This window comes from Vanessa tameamea, chromosome 17 (genome assembly GCF_037043105.1).
Source record: "Vanessa tameamea isolate UH-Manoa-2023 chromosome 17, ilVanTame1 primary haplotype, whole genome shotgun sequence".
In the NCBI taxonomy this organism is placed as follows: domain Eukaryota; kingdom Metazoa; phylum Arthropoda; class Insecta; order Lepidoptera; family Nymphalidae; genus Vanessa; species Vanessa tameamea.
The window spans coordinates 2062714-2081590 of record NC_087325.1 but is presented as its reverse complement, the minus strand read 5'-3'; the positions used below and the strand labels follow the sequence as shown (position 1 = coordinate 2081590).

At 34.3% G+C, this 18877-nt stretch overlaps 3 protein-coding genes across 6 annotated transcripts; 2 read left to right on the top strand and 1 right to left on the bottom strand.

Annotated features, from left to right (window-relative positions):
- Positions 1-237: 237 nt before the first annotated feature.
- On the bottom strand, positions 238-2892 carry LOC113403695 (sterol carrier protein 2). Its single transcript, XM_026644275.2, has 2 exons — positions 1620-2892; positions 238-1037 (listed from the first exon to the last, which is right to left on the bottom strand). The coding sequence occupies exons 1-2, from the start codon at positions 2724-2726 to the stop codon at positions 534-536; spliced, it is 1611 nt and encodes a 536-aa protein (XP_026500060.1). The 5' UTR covers positions 2727-2892; the 3' UTR covers positions 238-533.
- A 522-nt stretch (positions 2893-3414) lies between these two features.
- LOC113403687 (GATA zinc finger domain-containing protein 14-like) lies at positions 3415-6023 on the top strand. The gene is made up of 3 exons (XM_026644271.2): positions 3415-3579; positions 3736-5656; positions 5775-6023. The coding sequence occupies exons 1-3, from the start codon at positions 3509-3511 to the stop codon at positions 5919-5921; spliced, it is 2139 nt and encodes a 712-aa protein (XP_026500056.2). The 5' UTR covers positions 3415-3508; the 3' UTR covers positions 5922-6023.
- A 732-nt stretch (positions 6024-6755) lies between these two features.
- LOC113403677 (myeloid leukemia factor) lies at positions 6756-18814 on the top strand. Of its 4 annotated transcripts, none has more exons than XM_064217603.1 (9): positions 6756-6997; positions 7293-7459; positions 8588-8676; positions 9293-9395; positions 11659-11779; positions 12313-12450; positions 13678-13752; positions 15376-15417; positions 16385-18814. In XM_064217603.1, the coding sequence occupies exons 1-8, from the start codon at positions 6945-6947 to the stop codon at positions 15407-15409; spliced, it is 780 nt and encodes a 259-aa protein (XP_064073673.1). In that variant the 5' UTR covers positions 6756-6944; the 3' UTR covers positions 15410-15417; positions 16385-18814. The 4 variants fall into 4 exon arrangements, with proteins under 4 accessions (XP_064073673.1, XP_064073672.1, XP_064073671.1 ...); XM_064217602.1 differs by having other exon boundaries at positions 15376-15426; XM_064217601.1 differs by lacking the exon at positions 15376-15417.
- The last annotated feature ends 63 nt before the right edge of the window (positions 18815-18877 follow it).

The following is an 18877-nucleotide window of genomic DNA, read 5'->3' as shown; positions in this document are numbered from 1 at the left end:
ATAATTATCTTATTAAAATAAGATTTCACAGACGAAAATATCTAAAATTAAAAAAATACCAATAGTTTTGCCATTTTTCATTTAATATCAATCTGTAACCAAAATTTACAATTTAAATTTAAAGATAAAATATCTTATGTTACCTAACTACTAAACAAGACCTTTTTTTTATTTTTCGTCATTGGCTGTAGATTACGCACGCGCAATCTTAAAGATTACGTAAAAAGAAAAAAAAAATTGATAAAAAATCGTTTAATATAGAAAAATATCTAAACAACAATAATAATATATTTAAGTGCAATTTACAAAATGGAATGATATTTATACAAAAAACAATAGCATTAAAAATATGATTTAATTTTTCTTAACAATATTTTAATATATATTGCACTGCGGTACATCGAAATGAAACTGTCGAGTCTTCAAACTGTCGGCTTAACACCTAATTTATTGTGACGTACTACTATATAAATGCCCAAGACCCATTCTTCCATAACCCAGAATAAGATAAAAAACCAATTTCTAGAGTTATTTTATAGCTTAGAGCGAATTGCGTCGATTCTACCGGCTGCAGATCTCTGTAAGTCAGTGAGCTTCATTGCTAAGCCCATGTTACCCTGAATTTTAATTTTTCCTTGGAAAAATGCTTTTTGAGGATTTAGTTTTCCAGAAATCAAGTCCGCAACATCTTCGTCGTTTATCGTGAAGGTGACGTCACATTTATCCTTACCATTGTACGTAACATTGCCTTTTCCTTCTTTAGCATTTATCACCCAGTATCCCTCGTCACCATTTGGACCATTTCTTACTTTGAAACCATAGATGCCTCTAACTTTTTCAATGAGTTTGTCCTCATCGGTTTGCATCGCTTCCTCGAGGATCTTCATATACTTATATACTTTGAAATTTTCGGGGTTGTTAGTGATGGCAGCGACTTGATTGGGGACAGCATTGTTGAAGCCTTTGCGGTACATGGTGATGACTACAGCACCTCCGAGTCCCAGGTTATGTTGCAAGGCGATACGCGCACGAGGAACCTGGACAATAACATGTTGATTAATTTTATAAATCAAAAATAAAAAGTATGAAAATAATTTGGTAATTTTATTTATCCTTTTATTTGTTATGTCATAACATTTTTGCATCGTTAACAGTTGAATGTCATTAGAGATAAGGTAATCTTTGTTACTGCGGTATTGCTTATCAATAAAATATGACAGGTTTAAGAGCATTGTCCTGTTGTCCTCTTTGAAACAATATCACAAACAATACAAACTAGTAAAAACAAAAAGGAATATTCACTCACACAAACAAAATAAGAAACATATACAACGACTCAAAACAGATTGATCGATTTTTAATAGAATTTGGAATAAATAATATTTTTTCAAAAAATAAACCACAAAATGCAACTGCTGTTGCTACTTTGCAATGTTACATAAACTATATTTTTGTTTCAAATTCATATTAATTTGAAGATTTATTGTAAATAGTGGAATTTTGAGCGTGGAATGCATTGGTACATTACAAAACATATGAGGCATTTCTTTATACCAAAACCGAATACCTTTACAGAACAACACAAGGCCATTTCCACATTTACAATGCATATGACAAACCTGTCTTTCACCCGCTTCTCCACGCAGTTGCCACACAAGTTCTGCACATTGGGCTAAACCAGTCGCACCAAGAGGATGTCCCTTAGCTATTAAACCACCGCTTGGGTTGACCACAACTTGACCTCCGTATGTATTGTCTCCTGCATCAATAAATTTACCAGCTTCTCCCTCCCCACAAAGCTGCAGACCCTCATATGTTATCAATTCGTTAGCAGCAAAGCAGTCATGCAATTCTACAACGTCAACTTGTTTTGGTGTTATTCCAGTTTTTTGGTAAATACGTTTTGCAGCTAAAGCAGTCATATCAAAACCAGCAACTTTCATCAAACTGTTTTGTTCAAACACAGCCGGTGTGTCTGTAGCCATTTCCATACCGATGATTTCGACTGCTTTCTGCTGCAGTCCATAACGAATAACAGCTTCCTCTGACATGAGTACAGCCGCAGCTGATCCATCACTAGTTGGACAACATTCCAATTTTGTTAATGGACCATAAATTCTACGAGAATTCAAAATCTCTTCTACTGTGTACTCCCTTGAGCCTTGAGCTCGGGGATTCTTTGCACCATGGCGGTGATTCTTAGCTGCAATTTTTGCTAAGTGAACTTCTGTAGAACCATATTTTTTCATATGCTCCAAACCTGCATTGCCGAAATACTGCGCAGTAATTGGTGAGCCTGTTAATTCGGTAATTTCGGCCATTTTCAGAGTATGCTTATCCAACGGATTAGTTCTATCGGTGAATGTGGCATTTCCGAGAGCACCTGGAGTCATTTTTTCAAAACCAACAGCTAGTATAATATCAGAAATACCACCTTCAATAAGTTGTTTGGCCAGAAAGAGAGCATTAGAACCTGTTGAGCAGTTATTATTTACATTGTAAATAGGAATACCGGTCATACCGACCTGGTATAAAACCCGTTGACCACAGGTGGAATCACCGAAAACGTAGCCGCAAACCGCTTGTTGTACATCATCGTACTTAATACGAGCATCAGCGAGAGCAGCTTCAACAGCCTCTTTGCCTAAATCGGGATAATCTCTCCCAGTACTGGGCTTGACGAATTTCGTCATACCGACACCAACTACAAAAACTTTCTTAGGCATTTTCGTATTGAATAATTACCTCGATTTCTTAATGTCGAACTGCGATGACCACTGTGAAATTATATTTTCAAAAGACCACAACTTGCTATGTAAATTATTTTCGCGCACGATCTAGGTGAAACTAATTACTTGACAAATACCGACGAATTGAAAGAAATAAACGATATAAATTTACAAGTAATTATAAAAATCTTGCACCTTGTATCGCCAGGGCAACACACAAGTTATCACGTGACAACTCAGTTCGAAATGAATTGAAACAATGAATGACAAGCAATCTGAATCTGCGAATTGGAATTTGAACTCTACTAATTGCATGTTTGGATAAGCGTCCAAACATAAATTTGTATATGATCTGTAAAAATATTTATACATAAATATCTAAGTAATTTGAGGTACTCTTTATCATATTTAAATGTGAACCAAACTGATGGTCATAGTTCATAAAGTGCCTTTTTTTTTGTTACGAATTACGAAACTTGCACTGTTTTCATAATTTCACTATATATCTTAATTTCTTTTCAAATGGTATAACATAATTAAATATTATTAAAATATCCGCGTTGCAAATAAATTCTGAAGAAAAAAATATTATTTCTTTATTTACATAAAAAGCCTGGCACATAATAAATATAAAATAAGAAAAATCACTTCCATTCTTTTTAAATATAAACAAAGGACTATTGACATTTTATATTATTCGACGCAAAATTGTTCCAAATGTAGAAAATCTTTTTTTCCAAACTTTTTGGTATTGTAAATAAAATTAAATAAAAGGCGGAATGGCTCTAGATAGGCAAAGGATTTTAAGTGAATTAGGTAGTGTAATGAATCAGTTAAAAAACACAGATTGGTGAGTTATTTAAAATTATTTTAACTATCTTTTTTAAAATACGCATAATAATAATAATCACGATTTTTGAAATAACGGTGTAAGTTTTATTTGCTTAACTGATTAATCTTTTAAGTTATATTTAAATTCTAATTCTTATTCTAATTTTATTTTCAGTGGATGTATGGGTAAATTATTTGGAGATTCTGGACAAAACCTAGCTTCCCACGGCATTTTTTCGAATTGTAACGCGTATAAGCACGGTTATTGTCATAGTCATGGGTACAACCCATCATGTGGCGAACCTCATGCAAATAATACGCATAACTTTCGTGGATCTTGTTTAGGTCGATGTAATCCACCAAAGTTGTACGCTGATACATACAACTATCTGACTGAAAATCTTATGCAACCAACAATTAATGAAGTATATAACGACTTACACAGCATTACGCCAGCTAATACTGTAATGAATAATCCAATGGCAAAACAAATGGGGTTTCCCACCGAAAATTTTTCGAGTCAAGGTAATATGGGTAACATGCCTAATAGCCAAATACAAAAACAGGGTAATGTTGGCAACTTTAATTCTAGTAATATTTATACTGGTGCCAGTAATATACCACAAAATAATACTCCCACAAATAATCCAAATTTTAATAATATGGATAATATCGGTGGAATGGGACCACAAATTATGAATATGTTTGGAGAAAACCAACTTGCAAAACCTGTTTCATTGCCAACAAACAATCAACATAATCACAATGACAATGTTGCCTTTGTTGGACAACATTATGGCGCCAGTCAACCAATGCAACAAACGAATTTAAATCCTGTACAACATTCTCAACAAATGAGAAATATGAATTCCGAAGGAGGATTTACTAATCAGATGGCAGCAAACAATAATTATCAACATCAAGGTCAACATTCCCAAGGAATTGCCAAATTTAATGAAATGTTCCCAGGTGTTATGAAAAACGGCGATTTAGGTTTTGACCCTATGGCTATTGCAATTCAGATGAACCCTGCAAATCAAAAACAGGCAGCTTTAGATACCATACATAAAATAATGAACAATAATAATGGTGGAAACACAAATGATAATACTGTCAACCAAGGATTTAATCCATCAACAAATAACAACCAATATAATATACCACAAAATCAGATACAAAATAACATACCAACTAATGAAACTTGGCAATATAATGCTTTAAATCAACAGACTAATCCACAAATGTTGTCACAGCAACCAAATATAGCTGAAACTGGTCAATTTCAGCAAGTTTCAAAGCCAATTACTCATCCAAATGGGGTATTTCCTGGACAAACAAATCAGAACGCTTTTGCTGCTGTTACAAATGCACCTTCAGATGGTCAACAGCAACAACTATTACATTACCAGCAGCAATCCCTATCTGGTCCGAATTCAAATAATGTCCAATCGAATCTTCCAACACTATATGATGGAAATACTACTTCCAATATATTGCAATCTCAAACAAATCAAATACCGAATAACGCAAATACTCAACAAATAATAAAAGAGCCGATACTACCAGTAGATACGTCAAAATTTGTAATGCCGAAGCAAAAGTATTACAATTATAATACTCTTGGTCAACCCGTTGAAATGCTGCCAGGTAAAATGTATCACACCCCTGAACCACCTCTACCCCAGACATTATCTCCGCAGGTTGCAATGAAATCAGGAAACAATTTTTCAAAATATAGTAATGTCAAATCTACTGTAAGTAAAACTTCGTTAATGGGCAACAAGCCTGTGGGTAAATGTCCAAGTAGAAATCAGTTACAACAAATTTATAATAAATACAAAGGTTCGCAATCATTCACGCACCAAAACATAAAAGACCAAAGTAGCAAAAATATTAGCCATTCGGAAGGAAGATTTAATTTACCACATAATACACAACATCATTTATCTGCACAGAAAATGCCTATTGAAAATGTCGGTGGAGATACCGTAGCAAATAATCAACTAAATGACGAAAGGACCTATAGAAAAGAATATGTTAGAGAACAAATTGGTGACGCACCAATTACAAAACAACCAGCCAATGTACCGGAAAAGGTAAAGCTGTAGTTACTAATGATTTTTTCTCTTTGCATGTGTAAAAACTTTTTATAAGATTGAATTTATTATACGTAGCTATTATATACAATTATGAAATAAAATAATATTATTTCAGTTGTCTCCGGTTGTTAATCGCAAGTATAGAAACGGATTACAAGACATGGTTTATACGTCATATCCAACTTCAGCTGCTTGGTCTTTCCACGGACATAGTAGAGCCTCGATCTGCCCCTCTGCACATAGATATCGGAATAAAATTTAAGTGTGTATGTTGAAATTAAAGTGCAGTCAAAGTGTATAAATGTAAAATTTAAAGAAAATAAAAGATTTTATTGTGATAAGTAAATATTATATTAAATTTTAACGTTTTTTAATTTCACTTAACCTAAAGAAGTTTGTTGGCTATAGGATCTATTAATCCTATCTAATAATACCGCATACCATCCGACCACTAATATACGCCAGATGTTTGTAAAGCCGGAGCTTGTTTCGCAAAGTCAGAAAAGATCTCTCTGGGAGCAGTCATGTCAGCTATGCTCTGAATGTGAGCTTTCCACAAAAGTGGAGAGACGAGAGGGGATATATTATTTTGCTAAGCGTGCAGCGAAGAAGTATATGATATGAAGGCGTAATTTTTCAAAAAGGCTGCGAAGTGGGACAGTCAGTTCCGCATGATTAGTCAACATTTCAAGATTGACACCTGTCACTTTGAAGTTTGCTATTTAGAAGTTTCCTACTTTTTAATTATTTAGATTATTATTAGTAGGTATACATACCTTCAGTTGGTTTATAATAAAAAGTCGTATTTAGATTTTAGTATAAAAATTTGTTTCTAAAAAAAAAGACTTATTAGACTTTAAATTTTATACCAATACCCTAACTTAAAAAATATAAGAAGTACGTAATGGTACAACAGGTATTATGTAGAATAGCGGGTGTTTTGCGAATAGGGCATTTTTAGAATAAGGTCTATTACACTAGAAATTGACAAAGCCTATTAATTGTTTATTTTTTTTTTGTGGTCCTATAATGTTATAGTACAGTAGTTAACTTATCTGTAACTTTTTTTATTATTTTGTATCTGTATTTATAATAGACAATAATTGTTTAGCTTTAGACAGCAGAGTGGAAATTTCACTGGACTTGCTAGAGATTTCGATTTTTCCTAACAATCGTTTCGTAAAGCGACGATTTCGATTGTCATATTACTTGTAACAAAATAAAAATATTACCAATCTTTATTCTGAGTTGATATTTTATTGGAGAATCGAAAAGTGGTTTTAAAATGTCCCTGTTTGGATCTTTGATGGGCGACGTGGAGGATGATCCGTTTTTTGGGTAATTTTTTACCTTGTTGAAGTACATTATATACAATTAACACATGCAGTACGACATTTTTTCACTATCATTTTAAATATCGTAACCGCAACGCTATCCTGTATTCAACCGCATACGAGTATATTGATTAAAAAATACATTTTGTAATGTCAGGTATCGGTAGAAAAAACAATCAATTTAAAAGTACCTCTTAGTTATATTGATTTTTAACCTTCAAACTCTTCATCTTACATGTAAATCAACCTCTTTATGTGTGTATAATTAAGGGAACGTAATTATATTTAAACTTTCCCAGATCGCACATGAGACATATGCGCCAAATGAACAATATGATGAACTCGATGTTTGCGGATCCCTTCGGCATGCTGAGAGACGGCCCGCTCGCCTTAACAGGGTCACGTCATGGCAGCTCCATGATGCCCTTCATGCCACAGATGCCATCCTTGAATAGACTTTTCACAGGTATTTAAATATGTATATGTAGTTTACTCTCTTTATTCAAATAGTTATATGATCAGAGAAGATCCAGTGTATAGAACATACTACGATTTACACACACAAGGATTAATTGTTCAAAATCTGGTATGTACTTCTGTTTGTCATTGTTTATCTCTTGCTTGCAAATTAAAACAGTTAGGAAACCTACAGGCATAATTCTGTCAATTGTATATTCTCCAATGTACAGTGAAACAGCATGGTGTTACAAGCTCCAATCTGTTTAAAAGGAGAGATTTTTGCCCAGCATTAGAAACATACATGTTGTATATAATTTAAAGATATTTTGAAATAACAATTTGTCTTTTAAAATACTGAGTTTTTTATCACTAGACATTTTGTTCTATTTCTGTTGTGAGTTTTTATAAATATGTAATTGTCTAAATTTCAAAAAAAAAAAAATTTCAACATAATTTATTACATCTAAATTTCATAAAAGTAAAAACATATAAAATTTAAATCAGTCATCCTACTTGTAAAAAGATTAATGACACATACTTGGCAAGCTATTTTCCTGTGGGTGGATAAATGTTTGTCTGAGAATTCCCGTCCAGGTGTGATATATTCCCAAGCCAGTATATTTCTCAATCCTTGAAATTACTTTTAAATTTTGGAGAGATATGTTATTTTCTGGAATCATTAATTTTTATTTTATCATTATCAGTTAAACTTAATATAAGGCTAGCTCAATAACATTGTTATACCTATTAATACTGATGTATAAATCATTTTAAACATAACATAAACTACTGATAATTATTAAGTAGTTTAGTTTAGTTTACAAAACTACAAAAAATTTATGATAAAATGAAGCTGTAATGTTTATATTCTCAAACTGAAAGCATTCATTGTTAACTGCATCAGTGACATCTAAATATTAGTTATATATTAATGTCCTTAATTGAGGTTTTAAAAATACTGATGCATATTTTTGTAATAAATTCATTCATGCCATGAAGTTATGTGTTCTGAATGTAAATACTACCTAACCTAATTGTATATAAAACCTGTTTTATTTATTTAATACAAAAATATTATAAAGTATGTACAATATTAAAAAGATATTTTTTGTAATATTTATAAATTTGTTTTCAGCTGACCTCACTGACGGGCACATGAGTGCAGGCAGCTCTTTCTCTAGCAGCACAGTTGTAATGTCCAGTGGTCCCAGTGGAAGCCCACAGGTTTGAATCCACATGTCTTTTTTTTTAGTTTTGAAAATATGATCACCTTTCTGATTTTGGTGACAGTTGCTATTCTAATCAGTGCCTCGCTAAACGCACAAGAGGCATAAAGTAAAATCCTTTAGTCTCTCCCTCCCTCCTCTCCAGGCTGTTTCAAATAACGGAAATGTATTTATTGTTAGTGTATGAAAATAATTATTGTAAAATATTACATTTAAAAAAAAAGAAAAATTCCACTGAGTTTCTTTCGCCGGTTCTTCTCAAGTCCGAGGTATTTATTTCCGAACCGGTGGTAGATTTTTGACTATAAATTAGCAAGTGTAACACTTCTCTATTGAATAACGATTTTTGACTTTGACTTCATTCCTGTGCCTGATGTAAATTATAAACAAAAATTAAGTACATGGAAAATCAGTGAATCTTGTTGGGGCTTGAACCTACAATCATTTGATATGATATGTGCATTCTAACCATTTGTCCCTCTTGGCTCTTACATAAACTGATAAAGATACACGAATATATATTTTTTTTTTTTTCATATAAAAAAAACATGTCCTATATTGCTTCACAGGGGCAATCCAGTAAACTATATAATTATAACTGTTTATTTTTTTAGGTATTTAGTTCTTCGAGCAGCATGAAGATTGGTCCAAATGGCGTCAAGGAGACACGTAAAACACTGCAAGACTCCCGTACCGGCTTGAAGAAAATGTCCATTGGTTGGTTGAAACATATTTTTAATTCCATATATAATATATATAGTGATCTTGTTAAAAAAATTCGTTGTTGTCAGTGTTGTCGCTTAAACGTAACTTTGTATGTATTGGCTTATAACACAGTACCACTGTAGCTATATGAGCGATGTTAGCAAGGGAGGCTAACTTACGCATACTCACGTAAATGTATAGGGTGGTAATTGGAGGTTTAAATCGGATTATTAGTATTTCCTTAATACGGGGTATTGCTACTATTTTTTTTTTTAAATGAAACATTTTGTAGCTCTCGCGTGACTAGCTTTCGGCGCATTGTTTTGATAAAGCAAATTTAATTTCTCAGCGTTCCAAAAAATGGACGCCATGTTCTTCCCCGCCGAAACTATAACTATATTTTTTCGGAGTCCTTGAAAATGGCCTTTTCCAAGTCATCCATGATGGATACAGATAGATCCACGCTTCGTCCGTAATCACAAACCAAACATAAAATTATCTTGGTCAGCCTGGAACTATTCCAGATTTGCCATTGAAATGTTAACTCGCCTCTTTTGCAGTAAGTATCTATTGAATGGCCTTTATTCTTCACTTTTTGGTCTGCCATTACAATTATTATTATATTTTTAATTGTCTGTCGTCGATGGTCTGTCGTCATGATGTTATCTTCGGTGGATGGAGCAACTATAGAATATGGATGAGCCAAGTCTTCTAATATTTCCACAGAGTCATCATACATATCTTTAACATACGTGGGAATGAAACGATCGGCAGTTTCAAAGATAAATAATTTACCATTGTAAGCACGAATCCGATGAAAAAAAAATGTCCCGCTTTGTTTTCTTCACCGGTTTTTCCGATTTTTCCGAACCGACGGTGTGTAATAATTCTATATTGAACAAAGCTATTTGATTAGACAATCTTTAAAGAGGTATTTGATGATGACGAAGCAAAGATCTCACTGAGTTGTATCGTAATACATATATAAGTCATTATTTCGAGAGCGAAAATTGATATCCCCGTCGTATTAAATATATAACATAACATAAACAGCCTGTAAATTTCCCACTGCTGGGCTAAGGCCTCCTCTCCCTTTGAGGAGAAGGTATGGAGCATATTCCACCACGCTGCTCCAATGCGGGTTGGTGGAATACACATGTGGCACAATTTCGTTGATTAGACACATGCAGGTTTCCTCAAGATGTTTTCCTTCACCGCCGAGCACGAGATGAATTATAAACACAAATTAAGCACATGAAAATTCAGTGGTGCCTGCCTGGGTTTGAACCCGAAATCATCGGTTAAGATGCACGCATTCTAACCACTGAGCCATCTCGGCTCAATAAAATCGGCGTATTAAATATATATTATTTTCCAATTTCGCAAAGTCAATAAAAGACGAGATCAATACGTTGTCAATAGAAGACGATTAATAATTATTATGTTAAATGTAGATACGTAATTGTCTCTAACATGCGTGTGTAGGATTTGTGATTGTTTGCGATTTCTCAACAATTAACATTCGAGTGCAAAGATCCGATACTAAACGTTTCTCTATATCGGCATTCAAGGCTTTGTAACAATGGAATAATGTTAATTTCTTATGTAAATGTAATGTGTTAACGCTTACCTTTACATTATATATTTATGTAACCATTTGTAATGGGTACTAGCTGTTCTGTTCTTCGAGATTATGTTCAGCAATATTCCTATTTACCCCTACTTTTAAGCTTATCACTCGTTTTAGGAGTGGTGACGGCAATAGCCCAAGGGATCAGAACCGATCCGGCGCTGTTACATGTAGTCTTAATTTATATGCCAATAAATGTATATCCAGGTTTACGTGTTATCATTGTCAATTTATATCACGATCAGTTCGAGATTTAGTCGTGATGAGTTACACAACTCTCAGTGAAAGTTATTAACTCATTTAGTCTTACGTAAGTTGAGGTTTCTCGGAAGCCAGAAAAAGTAATTTGCTAAATAATATTTTTGTTCTGAATGTCGTTCTTTTTATTGTCGTAGCTGTGATATTATATAACGTAAAAATATATATAATTTTGTTAACTCGATATTGAACATAGATCAAGTTCATGTTAGTGTCTGCCTTCAGATCTAAATGACACCAAAAGATCTGAGTTCGGTGAAAGTTATACATAATTAGACAATTAATTTATTTTACCTGAATAGGATACTGAATATCCTGGAGAATGTCGTGCCCACTCTCGCTTCCTGTCTAGGTTCTGTTCTAAAGCAGAATTAATGATGCTCGCAGGTCACCACATCGGGGAGCGCGCGCACGTCATAGAGCGGGAACAGAACGTGTTCTCCGGGGACGCGGAGGAGAGGCAGGAGTTCATCAACCTCGAAGAGGAGGAGGCCGATGACTTCGACAGGTACGCGTTTGCATGTTTGCTCGAGGATAAATTGACCAAGTGACAACCTGATTTTTGGGGTAACTTTTTAATAATAGAATTGTGTGCTTCACAAAAGTTACTCGTTTTGGTGCCGGAAAACGCTTTGTGTACTCTGCACCACTAGCCAGAGGTGGTATGTGGATACTGACACGAGAAGGGACCTAACAAAAAAATATTTGATCTCAAGGTACCCAACAGAGACCTATAGATTAAACTTATTATAATTTCGTAGTCCCTCAGATGCGGTGTAATATTTGAACAGGTATAGTGAACTCTACATTGAAGTAGAGTGAAGGAATAAAATAAAATTTAAACAATTTCAAGTGACTACAAAACATTACACGATGCTGACGAGAGAAAATTAATTATAAGATTTTTATTAAGAATTAATGATGTCACAGTGTCGTATCTGTAATTTTCACTCGGCGGGTTAGTAACCCGTCATCGGTACCGTCACGAGCTCTACTGGTTTTTATAAATGCAATAAATGTAAAACCACCGTTCGCCCACAGAGAGTTCCAAGAGCGTGCGGGCGCACTGCGGGCGCGCGGCCGCGCGGCGCTGCCGCCCGCGCACGCGCCGCGCCTCGCGCTGCCCGCGCCGCCCGCGCCCGCGCCCCTCGCGCCCCTCGCGCCCGCCGCGCACTCCAGGTGAGTCGCGGGCGCCCGCCGCACACGCGCCGATTACCGTTTTCGTTATAACGGTTCACTTTTGAAAACAGTACTCGTACCTTGTAAATTACAAAACAAATCGTGGAAAATATTCTCATATCATGAAAACAGAAATAGAATCTATTCAATCAACTATTTCGATATTGTCGAATGCGAGCTACTAAAATTGAATATTTTTTTTTAACTTGTAATACGTTCCGTACACCGATCATCGATATTTCTTTACTGTATAAATGCTTTTGATGTTGACCGGCACAACTTTTCTAGTGCATGAGATATGCATTTTTAAGCGAGGTGTCGGAATGGAACGACTCGTTGCCGAAGAAATACCGATATTGTGACCACTTACGATCAGTTGGCCAAGATAAAACTCTTAACTGATGTGATTCTTTAGTGGAATTGGACTCGGAACATATTTCATTCTCCTCGAACTCGTACTCGAGTACTTACTAGTTCAAAACTAGTAAGCAAGTGGGTTACCTAACGTGCAAACATCCGGCCAAAAGTAATACTTATTATGTTAACGGTTCACGGGAATCGAACCTGTAACCTTTACGCAAGAACAAGGGTTCACCAATCGACAACAATGCCACCAGTCAACAATTATGCTTCTTTTAGCTTTAGTGCTTATTAAATAGAAGCATGTCAATATTTTTCTTAGTATTTTTAAGTTCAATTACTTATTTAAGATTACTGTCTTTTCTTGTATTTAGTATTAGGCTAGCATGACTTTGTAGTGCTATATATTGTATCAAAATTGTGTTGCATTTTATTTTTATTTGGAATGGGTAGATGGGCAGATTTTTATATCTCTCTCTGATATATATTACAATATTATTATGGTAAGTTTTGAGGGTACCATCCGACCACCAGTCCGCCAAACACAAATGTACATTTGAGTTCCGGTATATTGGCTTATGAACAGTCAGTGTAATTAAAGGTTAGTTACACTTACTTTAAACTTCCCTTAATATCTTGGATGCCCGAGCGTGCCGGGCAGAGCACAGCTCAAAGTTAAGAGGCTTGAGACATGTCGCCGCTGGTGGGACGACCCGGGTGGTACCGGACTCGGGAGGATTTCGTTTAGCCTCCAGAGTATACAAAGTTGAGGACAAGTCCCCAAGTCGCGTTCCCAGAGCCGTAGCGAGTCGTAACGAGTCGTAGCGAGTCGTAGCGCGTAGTTAGCAGGCGTGTGTGACGTTGCAGCGCCGGCGAGCGCCGCCACCGCCTGCAGCCGCGCCGCCCGCTGCGCGCCGCCGCCAGCCCGCTCGCGCTGCCCGCGTGAGTAAACCCACCCCCTCCCCGACCATTGCCAAACACGATCATTTTGAAACAGATTTTAAAACTTCCTTTTTTCGCGAGCGATCCAATAGTTTCACAGCGCCCCAGTGTATCGCGGACTACAGGTTGAGGACCACTGAACTACACTAGAAGTATGATCTATTCCAATAACGAGAGGAGTAGGGTAAAATAAACGACTTCGACATTGAATTGACGCGTTAAAGTGGATATGTGTAAATATTGAACTGGAATAGTTTTGTATTGTATTATATCTTGATCAGGCCCGGATTAACCATTTTGGGGCCCAAGGCAAGTCGAAGTCTCTTTACTCATTTCTAACTTTCTATCCTTTTTTTACGACTACGCAATTTTATTTATACTTACGATGTTTTAAGTGTTGGCATTGCGTATGGTAAGCCATAGTTCTGTTCAAATAGAAGAATCATTTGGTTTCTCAAATTTATCTCGGAGCCGGCTTCGGATATTCGGTCCTTAAGACATACTTCAACAACTTTTATCAATATATATAAAACTCTTTTGTTACTGAGTGATTGAGTGACTGACAGACAACGCACAGCCTAAACCTCTGGACCTAGAGACTTGAAATTTGGCACACGTATAAGGAGGGAAATAGGGGTTGACATTTCGTATATAGGATAGTCTGGAAGACCGTCATTTTTGAAGTTAGAAGTATGAAACTTTATTTTTGGGCTACTGATTAAAAATTAGTAGATACGTATTTAAGCGTTTCTGAATATTCTACCCTAAGGATGGAAAATGAGTTAACATTCCGTATACAGGTTAGTCTGGAAGTTTGTGATTTTGAAGTTAGAAGCATGAAATTTTCTTTTTGGGATACCGATTAAATATGAGTTGATACGTATTTAAACGTTTCTGGATATTTTACGCCTATGGAGGGAAATAGGGGTTGATATTTTGTATATAGGATAGTCTGAAAGACTGTCATTTTTGAAGTTAGAAGCAGGAAACTTTATTTTTGGGCTACCGATTAAAAATGACTTGATTCGCATTTAAGTTTTTCTGGATATTTTACGCCCAGGAGGGAAAATGGGTTAACATTTCGTATACAGGTTAGTCTGGAAGTCCGTCATTTTGAAGTTAGAAGCTATGAAATACACAACAATGTCAACAAAGAGGTCTTAATTCATTAACGTAATATTCTAAGTTAATTTGTAAATATATTCAATTATTCATATTCTACGCGAGCAAAGCCGCGGGTAACAGCTAGTACATAATTATAGCAGAGCTATAACTAATTCGCATGAAATTTGTAAATCAAACAAATCAAATCGTTTGTTTTTCTTTACTCCTTCTTCAATTGGAATAGGCTTAATACGTTAAGACTCGCATTTTTGGCCTTTAATTAATCATAGCTTAGATCGTGATCGCGTTTGGCAACTAGCCTACTGTCACGCGGACTTGACGCGCATCATAATATGATATGGAAGGAATCTCGTCGGGCACACGCGTGGTTCGTTATCCATTATAATAATATTAAATTTATCACGTCTTAATACATTTTATATCCGATTATCTAATCATGACTAGATTGCGATTAAAATTATATATTCCAAATTTAAAATTAACGTAATCGATTTCCAGTTCCAGATATTGGAGGCGCCGATACTACTACTAATAGATATAGTAATTTATGTAAAATATTATTTATTTTCATACGCTTTGTATATGCGCTATTTTATTTATCTTAGACGGTAGTTTTTTTTTTGCCTATTTCAGCATGCCTTTTTTATTATTGCTACGTGGTTTTAATGAAATATTTACATTATTTATAAAAAAAAAAAAATCACAACTAAATGGTTAATTCATTTCCATTTTGTTGATAAGGAGGTTTTACTTTATTTTATTACTTAATTTGGTTATTGTCTTTGAAATACGTTGCATATGAATTGTTGTATCTGTGTTAATGTTATGACATAGAAGCATTGTTAGATCATCTTCGTATGTTCTTGAGTAATGTGTTAAATGTTTCGTGCGTACGGAATTAGTTTCATATACATACCAACTTACTCCTTCCTAAAAGGCCGGCAACGCACCTGCAACACTCCTGGTGTTGCAGATGTCCATGGGCGGTGGTAATCACTTTCCATCAGGTGTGCCTCCTGCTCGTTTGCCCCCCTATAATATAAAAAAAAAACTTCATTGCTCTTGGTCTAATTCTCAACTATATATACTCATTATAAAATGTCTTGCCTGCGCGATTCAGAAACTCGAATAAATCAGTCAGCGCCATCTATCGGTACTTTGTTTATAAAATACAGACACATATTGATTTGAGTGAAATGTCAAACATTCGTCATATATTTCATGGTGTGATTTGGAAGTTAAGTTACATATCGAATATATGTTTGAATTGTATTATTATGATACATGTTATGTTTTTATTGAACAACAAACTTATTCTGATAGTAAATTGAATAAAGAAATTTAAAAAAATACGCGGTTTCACGAAATTATATGTAAACAAAGACTGTAATATACTTTATTTTCTCTTTTCTTTTTTGAACTCTAAACGTAAAAATCTTGACAACTGTGTCATTAATAACAGATTAATGATTATTGTCATAAAAATGATATAATTATTATTTTCCAGCTCCGGCGTGCGTGAGGTCTACGGCGGATCCCACCCACAGAGACACAGGCACAAGCACCACAGACACAGGCACTCGCCCATAGACAACTAAATCTATGCGACTTTGAGCGGTAACGACAATTTCAAACGTGAATCTGAATGTTGTGACTATAAATCTGAATTCTTTGTCTACCACCTACCTTAGTGCTTCGTAATCGAGATTAATTAGAATATTTACATATAATAGTACATCTTTGACATAGAGTAACTATTTATCAGAGTTGCAACGAATATTCGTCTATTGTTTTTGGGCTTAGTTAATTCGGCGTAATACCAAATACTGAAAAATAAACACTGTGCCGAATACCACAAAGGTCTCTCTTAAGGACCGGATAATTTAATAAGGCTATATTTACTCATTGCAACTCTTACGAAACCATTTTACAGCCACCTAGCGGCCATGACAAATTCTCTAAATATAGATTTCGATTAGTTAAAAAACGTAGTTTGTAATAAAATCTCAGGAAACTATACATGCATAGGCCTTTACGCTGCTGGTTTTTAACTCGTTATGAGAATTGTCTTACACAAAATTTAAGACGAAATGACGTTTTCTCCATCTTCTCCTTCAGAAAATATGATGTATAAAAATTTTAACATTTATACATATTTTTTGTCTAACTTAATTGGTGATTTTATATCAATCCAATAAAAAATCATAGTAATGGAATTTCTAGAAGATGGTACACGAAACGGTTAGCAAAATATCTTTTTTTGACGTCGTTACCGCTCATACTGCGTGTATATTATACGGTTGACAAAAACAATTAATAGTAGCAATTAACACAAATCCTAGACTTATAGCCCGTTTACATTTAATGAAACATGAATCTTATATTCTTCCACCGTTAAAATGTAAAACTACTAAAATTTCCAGTTTTTTTTTTAAAATTATTATTATAAGTAAATATTTTCGTATTAAAAGTAGAAGCTTAGATGTTTAAATTTAGAACTACGTCGCGTTATTGCATCTTGAGTATGTAAGATAACTCAGTAAAAAATATAAAAAATGTTTTTTTTTTTTTTTTTAAATAATTTTTGTGATACTGGCACAAGGGATAATAAATGAGACTTATTAATAAGTGTCCTATTTGCCCGCCTAATTTCCTACTATTTATAACACAATTTGTCTCGTTCTAAAGATGCGATATATAGTAGTCATTTCCTTTACTTCGGCAGGAATAAATAATATATATGTTTATTTCATTGGTACTTTTTGCTATTATTTTTAGTTTTAAAAATGTTTAATGTAAATTTAAGGGTCAGCGAGAATACCGACTGCTGAAATGGACCGGCTGCTCAATTTCAAAGAAACAAAATTGCGTTTTAGTATGCTCTCGTGTTCTGAATGATTTTCCTATCGACAAATAAAATATTTTCTCACGTGCGGATTGTATACATAAAAAAAACCGTCTGTAAATAGAACGTGATTTTCATCGACCAAAGAAAATGGGTCCTTGAAATCGTTTCTTACTTCTGTCCAAGAAACTCAGATAAGAAAATTTTCTTCTTAAGTTTTAGACGACGGTGATTTATCGTTCATATAGTATTTGTAATCTTAAATGTGACGAGAGCGAATAACTTTGATGTAGTATATTGTATCATTAACTATTATTATGTCGAAAATAATATTATATTCCAAAACGTTTCTTTAATACTGGAAATATATTTTCGCCCTTAAATTCGCCGACATTATAAAATGAAATGTCGCAATGAACTTGACTCACCAAGCCTCATGATACGAATGGGTCAAATGTTATAACATAAATCTTATACATTTTAAACTTTTTGAATTAAAAAAAAAAAGTTCAAAATGTATAAGCGCCACAAACGACAGATTGACTTAAATTTTGATTATGATTTTTTTTTTTTATAATAGTCATTATTTTACAAGATAATATTTGATCCATTTATATTATTATTTTATGTATAAGTATGTTTAAGAATATATAGTTAATAGTCGTGTAATCTCTTAGTGTATTTTATGGAAATTTTAGTATCCCGTGATTTCAAGATGGCACAAAGTAGACAAGGGTGCTGGACAAGCGAATCGCCCATTCCTGAATTAAATTATTTTTATTTTATATGTGTTTTTTAAGCTACTCTGTATATTCAGATACGTATTGCGATTTTCTTTTGTTTAATAGATGAAGCTGTTTAGTGAATTAATACAAGATTATCTTTAATGTAAAAAAAAATCTAGACATTTCTATGTAAATTTGGAAATGGTAGTTCTGAGATAATTGTTTCTCTTATTCTGAACGAACGCGGAATTTCGTAACTTGGTAATCCTATGAAAATATTTTTAGATGTAATATTGATGTTAGCGTAAGAGAACCAACAATTCTTATTATTCGTGTGATCCTAAAAATAAATCGGTAGCTAAGAAAACGCGTTTTCATTTAAAAATTCCAATGCACGCCTTAGAACAATAAATACGTTTAGTATTATTAA